Source organism: Loxodonta africana, chromosome 1, assembly GCF_030014295.1.
Source record: "Loxodonta africana isolate mLoxAfr1 chromosome 1, mLoxAfr1.hap2, whole genome shotgun sequence".
NCBI classification, from domain to species: Eukaryota; Metazoa; Chordata; class Mammalia; order Proboscidea; family Elephantidae; genus Loxodonta; species Loxodonta africana.
The window spans coordinates 406,624-419,205 of NC_087342.1; the positions used below are offsets into that span (position 1 = coordinate 406,624).

General features: G+C 40.8%; 1 protein-coding gene across 7 annotated transcripts in view; it reads left to right on the top strand.

The window, feature by feature from the left end:
- Positions 1 to 12,582, top strand: part of PHLDB2 (pleckstrin homology like domain family B member 2) — a 333,831-nt gene that overhangs the window by 234,199 nt on the left and 87,050 nt on the right. For all 7 annotated transcript variants that reach the window (XM_064289130.1, XM_064287433.1, XM_023551839.2 and 4 more), the window contains one exon: positions 11,932 to 12,075. In XM_064289130.1, the coding sequence (XP_064145200.1) occupies positions 11,932 to 12,075 (144 nt within the window). The remainder of the gene's footprint in view (positions 1 to 11,931; positions 12,076 to 12,582) is intronic.

Below are 12,582 nucleotides of genomic sequence, written 5' to 3' on the forward strand. Positions count from 1 at the left end.
AAATCTTCTGTTCAGCTCTTTTATTTCGTCATGTCTTCCATCCACTTTGGCTGCTCTACACTCAAGAGCAAGTTTCAGAGTCTCTCCTGACATCCATTTTGATGTTTCTTTCCTGTCTTTTTAATGACCTTTTGCTTTGTTCATGTATGAGGTCCCTGATTTCATCCCACAGCTCATCTGGTCTTTGGTCATTAGTGTTCAGTGTGTTGTATCTATTCTTGAGGTGGTCTCTAAATTCATGTGGGATATACTCAGGGTCATACTTTGGCATCTCATGAGCTTGTTTTAATTTTCTTCAGCTTCAACTTGGACCTGCATATGAGCATCTGGTGGTCTATTCTGCAGTCGGCTCCTGGCCTTGTTCTGACTGATGATATTGAGCTTCTTCATTGTCTCTTTCCACAGATGTAGTTGATTCGATTCCTGTGTATTCTATCTGGTGAGGTCTGTGTGTATAGTCACAGTTTATTTTGTTGAAAAAAGGTATTTGCAATGAAGAATTTGTTGGTCTTGCAAAATTCCGTCATCTGATCTCGGACGTCGTTTCCGTCACCAAGGTCATATTTTTCATCTACTGATCCTTCTTCTTTGTCTCCAACTTTCACATTCTAATCACCAGTAATTATCAACGCATCTTGCTTACATGTTTGACCAATGTCATACTGCAGAAGTTGGTAAAAATCTTCAATTCATCTTTGGCGTCAGTGTTTGGTGTATAAATGCAAATAGTAGTTGTATTCACTGATCTTTCTTGTAGGGGTATGAATATTATCCTATCACTGACAGCATTGTACTTCAGGATAGTCTTGAGATGTTCTTGTGGCAACGCGTGGGATGCCACTCCTTTTCAAGGTGTCATTCCCAACATAGTAGACCATATGATTGTCTGATTCTTAATGGTTGGTACCTGCCCATTTCAGCTTACCAAAACCTAAGATATTGATCTTTATGCATTCTATTTCATTTTTGACAACTTCCGAATTTTCTAGATTCATACTTAATAATTCCATGTTCTGATTATTAATGGATGATTGCAGGTGTTTCTTTTCATTTTGAGTCATGCCACATCAGTAAATGAAGGTCCTGAAAGCTTGACTCCATCCACGTCATTTGGGCCAACTCTACTTTGAAGAGGCAGCTTTTCCCCAGTCGTCTTTTGTGTGCCTTCCAACCTGAGGGGCTCACCTTACTGTACTATATCAGACAATGTTCTGCTGCTATTCATCAGCTTTTCAGTGGCCTAATTTTTTTCAGAAGTAGATCACCAGGTCCTTCTTCCCAGTCTGTCTTAGTCTGGAAGCTCTGCTGAAACCTGTCCACTATGGGTGACCCTTCTGGTATTTGAGATACTGGTGGCATAGCCTCCAGCATCACAGCAACACGCAAGCCACCAAAGTGTGACAAACTGACAGACTAGTGGTGGATTTCTAAATCATACCACTCAAAAAGCCATATATTATCATGTGAAATTTTTTTTCACAGTTTATGAATGAACCTTGTTCTTCCTACCCTTGCTAACACTGAATAGTATCACGATTCTTCAATTTGCCAAACTAACCGGTTTTTTAATTGGCTTTTTTTTAATCATATATGAAGTTGGGCATTTACAAGTATTTTTATTAGCATTTTTTGACCCGCTTATTCATGGTCTCTAACCATTTTTTACTGTTTTACTTTTCTTGTTTTTTCTGAGTAGTAAGAGCTGTTTAAGGAGCCCTGGTGGCATAGTGGTTAAGCGCCCTGCTGCTAACCAAAAGATTGGTGGCTTGAACCCCCGTCTGCTCCGAGGGAGAAAGATGTGGCAGCCTGCTTCTGTAATGGTTACAGCCTTGGAAACCCTGTGGGGCAGTTCCACTCTATTATCTAGGGTCACTGTGAGGCAGAGTCGATTTGATGATGATGGCTGTTTACATCTTTTATCACAAGTGGCTGACTCTTAAACTTTACTTAAGGTATTTTTTGGACTTACAGAAGTTTAAGATTTATTAAAAAAAACACAGTTGCTGTCAAGTCCACCCCGACTCCTGGTGATCCCATGTGTGCTAGAGTAGAACCATGCTGCATAGGGTTTTCAATGGCTGATTTTTGTAAAGTAGATTGCCAGGCCTTTCTTCCGAGGCACCTCTGGGTGGACGCGAACCTCTAACCTTTAGTTAGTGTGCCGTGTGTATTTCCCAGGGATTCCTTAAGATTTACCTGTAGTTCTAAATATTAATTTGTCCTCTGAGTTTATGTTATGATTTTAAAAGATCTTCCAAACTTGAGGATTTCTTAAGTAGAGTTCAAAGAAAATCATTTGGTTTTATTTTTTCCACACAAGTTAAAATTTTTTTTCTGTGTAAATTAAAAAAAAAAAATTCATCACGTTTTTCTAAAAAGTAGTTGAAAGAGCTTACAAAAGATACATTTTTTCTTTTTTTAAAATAATTTTTATTGTGCTTTAAGCGGAAGTTTACAAATCAAGTCAGTCTCTTACGTATAAACTTATATACACCTAACTACATTTTTTTTTTTTACTACATACTCCCACTTACTCTCCCCCTAATGAGTCAGTCTGCTCCCTCCTTCCAGTCTCTCCTTTCATGACCATTTTGCCAGTTTCAAACCCCCTCTACCCTCCCATCTCCCCTCTAGACAGGAGATGCCAACATAGTCTCAAGTGTCTACCTGATGCAAGTAGCTCACTCCTCATCAGCATCTCTCTCCAACCCATTGTCCAGTCCAATCCATGTCTGCTGAGTTAGCTTCAGAAATGGTTCCTGTCCTGGGTCAACAGAAGGTTTGGGGACCATGACTGCCAGGATTCTTCTAGTCTTAGACCATTAAGTCTGGTCTTTTTATGAGAACTTGGGGTCTGCATCCCACTGCTCTCCTGCTCCCTCAGGGGTTCTCTGTTATGCTCCCTGTCAGGGCAGTCATCGGTTGTGGCCCTGCACTATCTAGTTCTTCTGGTCTCAGGATGATGTAGTCTCTAGTTCATATGGCCCTTTCTGTCTCTTGGGCTCATAATTACCTTGTGACCTTGGTGTTCTTCATTCTCCTTTGATCCAGGTGGGTTGAGACCAATTGATGCATCTTAGATGGTCACTTGTTAGTGTTTAAGACCCCAGATGCCGCACTTCAAAGTGGGATGCAGAATGTTTTCTTAATAGAATTTATTTTGCCAATTGGCTTGGATGTCCCCTGAAGCCATAGTCCCCAAACCCCCACCCTTGCTCCGCTGACCTTCGAAGTATTCAGTTTATTCCGGAAACTTCTTTGCTTTTGGTCCAGTCCAGTTGTGCTGACCTCCCCTGTATTGAGTGTTGTCCTTCCCTTCACCTAAAGTAGTTCTTATCTACTATCTAATCAGTAAGTAACTCTCTCCCACCCTCCCTCCCTCCCCCTTCTCGTAACCACAAAAGAATGTGTTCTTCTCAGTTTAAACTATTTCTCAAGATCTTATAATAGTGGTCTTATACAATATTTGTCCTTTTGCTGCTGACTAATTTCACTCAGCATAATGCCTACCAGGTTCCTCCATGTTACGAAATGTTTCACAGATTCATCATTGTTCTTCATTGATGCGTACTATTCCATTGTGTGAATATACCATAATTTGTTTATCCATCCGTCCATTGATGGACACCTTGGTTGCTTCCAGCTTTTTGCTATTGTAAACAGTGCTGCAGTAAACATGGGTGTGCATATATCTGTTTGTGTAAAGGCTCTTATTTCTCTAGGATATATTCTGAGGAGTGGGATTGTTGGATCGTATGGTAGTTCTATTTCTAGCTTTTTAAGGAAACACCAGATTGATTTCCAAAGTGGTTGTACCATTTGACATTCCCACCAGCTGTGTATAAGAGTTCCAATCTCCCCACAGCCTCTCCAACATTTATTATTTTGTGTTTTTTGGATTAATGCCAGCCTTGTTGGAGTGAGATGGAATCTCATCGTAGTTTTAATTTGCGTTTCTCTAATGGCTAATGATTGAGAGCATTTCCTCATGTATCTGTTAACCGCCTGAATATCTTCTTTAGTGAAGTGTGTGTTCATATCCTTTGCCCAATTTTTAATTGGCTGGTTTGTCTTTTTGTGGTTGAGTTTTAACGGAATCATATAGATTTTAGAGATCAGGTGCTGGTCGGAGATGTCATAGCTGAAAATTTTTTCCCAGTCTGTAGGTGGTCTTTTTACTCTTTTGGTGAAGTCTTTAGATGAGCATAGGTGTTTGATTTTTAGGAGCTCCCAGTTTATGAGTCGGAATCGACTCGAGAGCACTGGGTTTTCCCAGTTATCTGGTTTCTCTTCGTCATTTTTGGTAATGTTTTGTATTCTGTTTATGCCTTGTATTAGGGCTCCTAACGTTGTCCCTATTTTTTCTTCCATGATCTTTATCGTTTTAGTCTTTATGTTTAGGTCTTTGATCCATTTGGAGTTAGTTTTTGTGCATGGTGTGAGGTATGGGTCCTGTTTAATTTTTTTGCAGATGGATATCCAGTTATGCAAAGATACACATTTTATTAGAATTAAAGTTGTTAGGTGCCGTCGAGTTGGTTCCAACTCATAGAGACCCTGTGTACAACAGAGCAAAACACTGCCTAGTCCTACGCCATCCTCACAGTTGTTGTTATGCTTGAGCGCATCGTTGGAGCCACTGTGTCAATCCATCTTGTTGAGGGTCTTCCCCTTTTTCACTGACCCACTACTGGAGAAGCATGATGTCCTTCTCCAGGGACTGGTCCCTCTGATAGATAACATGTCCAAACTACATGAAATGAAGTCTTGCTGTCCTTGCTTCTAAGGAGCATTTGGTCTGTACTTCTTCAAAGACAGATTTAGAATTAAAGTAGATACCAGAAGCAGTAAACAGGAGAAAATGGCAGGCCCCTAGGTGGTGTAAACGGTTTCGGCTGGACTACAAGGTTGGTGGCTTGAACTCACCCAGTGGTGCCTGGGAAGAAAGGCCGAGCAATCTGCTTCTGTAAAGATGACAGCCAAGAAGACCCTATGGAGTGGCTGTGCTCTGTAACTCACGGGGTCACTGTGAGTTGGAATCGACTCGACAGCTATGGAGAATCACAAGTAACTCTGATGATTAAGTTCTGCTCTGAGATTCTTGGCAATAATGGCCAAAGAAACAACAACAAAAAGATATGTTAGTTAAGTTTTTATAAGGACACGTAGTTATCCTTTAAGAGAAAGATGTTATCCTGATGCTACATTCTGAAAGTCATTTATCACATGGAGCAGTATTCAGGGCATTGTGTTTGAGTGTTTGTTTCTAGTTTTGTTGGTTTGTTTGTTTTTGCTGTAACCAGACTTTTTCACTGAGTTTGAAGTCTTTTTCTACCTGTTGAGTTCTCCCATCATATAAATTGTGAGTTCTGGACTGTTAAATCCATGCTTGACATTAATCCTCTCCTTCTTCTAATTACATGTTTACCTTAAAAAAAAAAATACGGTTGCCATCTAGTCAGTTCTGACTCATGGCAACCTCGTGTGTCTCAGAGTAGAACTATGCTCACAGGGTTTTCAGTGGCAGATTTTTCAGGAGTAGCTTGCCAGGCCTTTCTTCTGAGGCATCTGGGTGGACTCGAACCTCCAAACTTAGCAGCCAAGTGCTTTAAATTAACCCTTTGTACCACCCAGGGACTTCGTACTAACCCTCAGTTTAGAATTAGGAATAATTCTCCACAATTTTGTGGCTGTGAGAAACTGGAATCTGGAGGGAAATGAAAAGGCGTTGGTGCCCAGGCAGAGCAAATGATCCATCGTTTGGGAATGGGAGCTGTCGATGTCAGCCACGAGGCCCCTGAGAACTCCTTCCCTTCCTTTTCATCTGAAATGCTTCCACATTGCTACCTTCGTGGAGACCTGCCAGATTTTATTAGCTCTGTGCTCTCTCTAAGGACTGATTTGGGAGCCCGGTTTCCTCTGGAGAAGGCTGTGACAAGAAGACTCTTGCTGTGTAAACGAGCAAACCTTGGCAGATGTTTTTAATTGCCCAGAAATGCTGCAGTGGGTTAGGAGGTCTCTGAAGCTTAGAGCAGCAGCTGTTGTCACAAGAGACGTGAGACTGTGCACGCTTTAGAGACTGCAAACATCAAGGGCACCTCAGGTTACCACCCCGCAGCCTGGGAGTGCTAGGGAGACGTGCATGGGCTCCATGGAGTGAGTTATTTATTAATTTTCGAAGGCAGACCCTAGTTATATATTACCTCAAGACAGGAGATAGAACTCTTAAAATAAATAAGTAAATAAACCCCTGGGCATTTGTTTTGGACATTCTTCTTGGAGTAATCTGAGCACTGAATTATTTGCTTAACAGAGTACTATGTTCATAATTAATGGACTTAGGGGCAAATGGAGAAGAGAAGAATGTGAAAAATCTGCCAGGCCGATTTAACAAAAAGGAAGATTTTAATGATATTTAGGAAGCCTGGGATTTTTGACGAAACCCTGGTGGCATAGTGGTTAAGTGCTATGGCTGCTAACCAAAGGGTCGGGAGTTCGAATCCACCAGGCGCTCCTTGGAAACTCTACGGGGCAGTTCTGTTCTGTCTTACAGGTCACTATGAGTCGGAATCGACTCGACGGCACTGGGGTTTGGGATTTATGAGTCTGAAACATGTTACTTTACCTAACAGTAAAAAAAGTGAATGAATTTGGATGTTTGCTGATTTTAACGGCTCTTTCTGAACCACCACTACCTGAGGTAAAATCTGATGTTAGCGTAGTTCACACGTCTCTTGTCGAGTAATAATTCTTCCTGTAGCGTAAAATCCCTGCACCCACACCTCCTTTGGATGCACAAGGTCTGTGAGAAGGTAACTGCCCCAAAAAATGGCCAGGAGGAAAATATCTCACCCGCCTGCTTTCCCCTTTCTCTGTTTGGATCACGTTACCTCAGTGATCCCATATTTGGGGATGTACATGGAGGCGTTGGAAACCCTGGTGGCATAGTGGTTAAGAGCTACAGCTGCTAACCAAGGTCGGCAGTTTGAATCCACCACGTGCTCCTTAGAAACTCTATGGGGCAGTTCTGCTCTGTCCTGTAGGGTCGCTGTGAGTCAGAATTGACTCGACAGCAACGGGTTTTTTGGTTTTGGTTATGGAGGTGTAAAATGCTTCTTAAAACATGTCACCCTGTCAGTGAAATTGTACCCACTCCTGTGAGAAATGGTTGCTTTCCAGTGTATTCCAACTCCTGATGACTCCATGTGTGTCAGAGTAGAAGTGTGCTTTATAGGGTTTTCAATGGCTGGTTTTTAAGAAGTAGGTTGCCAGGCATTCTTCTGAGGTGCCATGGGGTGGACTCAAACCTCCAACCCTTCAGTTAGCAGCCAGGTACATTAACGATTTGTACCACTTAGTGAATTCTGCTGTGAGAAAATACCGGATAAGTTGAAATGATGGGAATATATTTAAAATTTCAACTTTCTCTGTCACCATAAAAACTAAAGGTTATTTAATGGATAATATATCCCTGGCTTTGTATTTGATTTTATTCTTTGGTTAATAAACGAGATTATAGTAGTCTTACCCCATCCTATTGCAAATCAGAGATTCAGGCAGCCTCTTAAAGATTTTGCATTTTATAAGGAGAAAACACAATCATTTCCCAGATGACATCTATTGCTAAAAACAGCCTCTTAGTCTATTATTAAATAACTACACCTTATTGTGATAAGGAAATCCTGGTGGCATGGTGGTAAGTGCTATGGCTGCTGACCAAAAGATTGGTCGTTCAAATCCACCAGGTGCTTCTTGGAAACACTATGGGGCAGTTCTGCTCTGTCCTATAGGGTCACTATGAGTTGGAATCAACTTGACGGCAACGGGTTTGGCGTTTTTTTGGTATTGTGATAAATTTTCTGAAGACTGGGTTATGCAGATCCTTGTGTTGTTGCTGTTGTTAGGTGCCATCAAGTTGGTTCCAATTCATAATGACCCTGTGTACAACAGAAAGAAATATTGCCCAGTCCAGTGCCATCCTCAGAATTGTTGCTGTGTTTGAGTCCATCATTGTAGCCACTGTGTCAGTCTATCTAGTTGAGGGTCTTCCTCTGTTTTGCTGACCCACTGACTTTACCAAGCATGATGTCCTTCTCCAGGGACTAGTCCCTCCTGACAACATGTCCAAAGTGAGTGAGATAAAGTCTCACCATCCTTACTTCTAAGGATCATTCTGGCTGTGCTTATTCCAAGACAGATTTGTTCCTTCTTCTGGCAGTCCATGGTATATTTAAAAAATATCCTTCTCCAACACTGGAATTCAGATGCATCAGTTATTTTTCTGTCTTCCTTATTCATTGTCTAGCTTTCACATGCATATGAAGTGATTGAAAATACCATGGGTTGGTCAGACACGCCTTAGTTCTCAAGGTGACGTCTTTGCTTTTTTAACACTTAAAGAGGCCTTTTGCAGCAGATTTGCCCAATGCAATACTTCGTTTAATTTCTTGACAACATAGGTGTTGATTGTGGGTCCATGTAAAATGAAATCCTTGACAACGTCAATCTTTTCTCCATTTATCATGGTGTTACTTATTGGTCCAGTTGTGAGGTTTTTTGTTTTGTTTATGTTGAGGTGTAATCCATGCTGAAGGCTGTGGTCTTTGATCTTCATCATTAAGTGCTTCAATTTTTCTTCATTTTTGGCAAGCAAGGTTGTGTCTTTTGCATATTGCAGGTTGTTAATGAGTCTTCCTCCAATCCTGATGACCCGTTCTTTGTATAGTCCAGTTTCTCCTATTATTTGCTCAGCATACAGATTGAATAAGTATGGTGAAAGGGTACAGCCCTGATGCACACTTTCCTGATTTTAAACCATGCACTATTCCCTTGCTCTGTTCGAATGACTGCTTCTTAGATCTATGTACAGGTTCTGCATGAGCACAATTAAGTGTTCTGGAATTTCCATTCTTTAAAACCTTATCCGTAGTTTGTTATTGCGGTAGTTCCCTGTTGATGTACTGCTGTAACTGGTTTTGAATTATCTTCAGCAAAATTTTACTTGCATGTGATATTGCTGGTATCGTGCGATACTCTTCACATTCTGTCGGATCTCCTTTCTTTGGAACGAGCATGAACATGGATCTCTTCTAGTCAGTTGCAGATCCTTGTAATTTCCACTGTTACCTATCTTTACCCCCCACTTACTTATAAAGTTTCTAGTTTTGCAGATTGTTCAGTTGTTTTTGTTTCTTTAATTCTCTGCTCCCACCAGTGGGAAAAATATTTTTAAACCACGTTGGAAGTTGAAACCTAATATGTAGTGTCGCCATTGACCCAGCAGGATACTGGCCCTGGGGAGGCTTTCCTGCTAGGATTACTTGGCAGTGATTCTGGAATGCCATTCACTGTTACAGGCCTTCCTCCTGGCCTACAGCAGGCACCTAAGTATTAGGGCCGTGAGAGTCATTGTCTGTGATGAAAAGGTCAGCAGTTGTTTTATTAGTCGATAAGATACTGGACTTAAGAGGACAATTAAAAAGCTAAATGTCAGAACTTGGGAGGCCTGCATAGCTTTGTTCTAACAAACCTGAAATACTTCTCAATCATCCAAGTTCCTTAAGGAATAGCAAACTAGGGTAAAAACGAAGGGCACAATATGACCAAAAACCAAAACCAAACCCGTTGCAGTCGAATCGATTCCGACTCATAGCGACCCTATAGGACAGAGTAGAACTGCCCCATAGAGTTTCCATGCCTGGCGGAAACTGCTGACCTTTTGGTTAGCAGCCATAGTACTTAACCACTACACCACCTGGGTTGCCCACAATATGACAGATATGTTAAAATTATGAGGATTATAAAATAAATTCAGTGAGTTTAGTGAGGGGCACTGAATTTTAATGGTTTCTGTGTTTGATTTGAATATTCCTTTCAGTAATTAGTGAGTCATCTTCAATAATTTGCTTGTCTGGCCTGCTGTTTTCGATTTCCGGTTGGGAAATTGTATAGTTATTGACTCACTGATCCAAAAAATTACTTCTTTGCAAGATAAAAATTAAATAAATGATATGCCAACATCGGTATTCCTTAAATTTAAAACACCTAACTTACAGAAATACCACCATTAGATGATATCTAAGATACTAGACTGAATTTCTTGAAAGAAGAGACTATTTTCAAATCACTATATTCTTTTCTTAAATAATAAAACCAGCTGCCATCAAGTCTGTTCCAACTCAGTGTAACCTCATGGGGGTTTAAGAGGGACCTTAAAAAATAGACTGTCCAATTTTGGCAGTCGGTATGAGCGACAGTGTTCTTTTCTTCCCTTGGACATTTGTCATACTCTGGTTATGGGTACAACCATCCCTCTTTCATTTAATTTCTTCCTTGTTGATTCCAGGGACCTCAGCTATTCCATGAGATAATTTTACAAATGGTAGCCAGTGTCCTGTTTCAGATCACAAATGTCCCTGTGGCCCCACTAGTGTCTTAAACATTATATAGGAACAAGGCTTTGCAGGGCAAAGACAGCAGTCCACTAGCAAAAAGTGAAATATGAATTAACTTAATATTTAGTGTGTACTTCTTAAATTATTTTGAGGGTCACCAAAATTATAAAGCCTGTATTTTTCTGCTTCTTTACTTTATGAAACATTTCAGTGAGACAAGGCCAAGTGCAGCTTGTCCTTGCTCTTCAACTTTGTGTTGAGAAGTAAATAATAAGCTTGAATGCTCTTTTGCAGATAATCCTAGCAGCGGAACCAACACTATAGCTAGACATTCAGGAGAATTTGAAAAGAGGTTTACTCATTTGGAGATGGGAGGTATTATGGAGCTTATAATGAAGGTAGCCTTGTGCCCAAGAGACCCCTGTCTAGGCTTTAGTTCTACACTGCTGAACTTTCTCTGGTGCTAGGTGCTGTCGAGTTGGTTCCAACTCACAGCAATCCTGTGTACAACAGAACAAAACATTGCCTGGTCCTGTGCCATCCTCACAATCATTGTTATGCTTGAACCCATTGTTGCAACCATTGTGTCTGTCCGTCGCATTGAGGGTCTTCCTCTTTTTCGCTGACCCTCTGCCTTACCGAGCATGATGTCATTCTCCAGGGCCTAGTCCCTTCTGATAACATGTCCAAAGTAAGTGAGACAAAGTCTCGCCACCCTCACTTCTAAGGAGCATTCTGGCTGTAGTTCCACCAAGACAGGTTTGTTCATTCTTCTGGCAGCTCATGGTATATTCAGTAATCATTGCCAACACTATAAGCACAGGTGTTGATTCTTTTTAGGTCTTCTTTATTTATCGTCCAGCTTTTGCATGCGTATGAGGCAGTTGAATATACCACAGCTTGGGTCAGGCGCACCTTAGTCCTCAAAGTGACATCTTTGTTTTTTAACATTTTAAAGAGGTCTTTTGCAGCAGATTTGCCCAATGCAGTGCATCATTTGATTTCTTGACTGCTGCTTCTGTAAGTGTTGATTATGGATCCAAGTAAAACGAAATTCTTGACAACTTGAATCTTTTCTCTGTTTATCATGATGTTGTTTGTTGGTCTAGTTGTGAAGGTTTTTGTTTTTTTTTATGTTGAGGTGTAATCCATACTGAAGGCTGCGGTCTTTGATCGTCTTTAGTAAGTGCTTCAAGTCTTCTTCACTTTGAACAAGCAAGGTGGTGTCATCTGCGTATCTCTACCTTGGAGAAATCAGTTCAGTCTCTGTGGACTACAGCTTCCTCATCTGTAGAACACAAATATGCATTTGTAAATGAAACTGGTTGTATGAGCTAACCTAAGAACCTAACCACAGAGTGTGACATTGTCTTCATGGGATAATGCACTTAGATCTCCAACTAAAGAATCGCAGGAGTGCTTTCAGAATCCAGTTGGCCACGGAGGCTGTGAAATACTAGGCCTGTGACTGGTTTATAAGTTGGGAAATATTATAATGGAAGTGTGAATAATTCTTTACTGTGTTGATTAATCACAGACCCCAGAGAGTGTAAGCGAAGAACAGAGGACTCAGGAGTTGGCCGCAATGGAAGAGACCCGGATCATAATTCTAAACAACCTCGAGGAACTTGAACAAAAAATCAAAGATATAAATGACCAGATGGATGAGTCTTCCAGAGAGGTATAAACCACAAGTTCCCTTTTGCCCCCCCCTCCATTTTCCTTCTTTCCTTTGATTTAAAAATATTGAGTCTCATGAGGGCACTGGCCTTACAGGCTAACTCCATAGCTGTTGACATGGGCAGACATTTGTCGAATGGGTACCGTGTGTAGGGTGCAGGTGCCATTGTTTTTTACATTTCTTCCTTTCTTTTTTCTCAAATTGGGTGAGATAGACATGTTAAGCCATTTTTAAAAATTGTGGTTTTTATGGATGTAACAAGACATTCATCATTTCAGCAATCTTCACGGGTATAATTCAGTGACATTAATTTTTTTCTTCATGTTGTGCTACCATGATCATGGTCCACTTCCATCTTTTTCCATTACCCTTCACAGAAGCTCATTGTCTCCTAAGCAGGGAGTCCCCTTTGCTCCCTCCTTAGATCTGTATACATTTGCCTGTTCTAGATATTTCATATTACTGGAATCATACAATATATGTCCTTTTGTGACTGACTTATTTCAC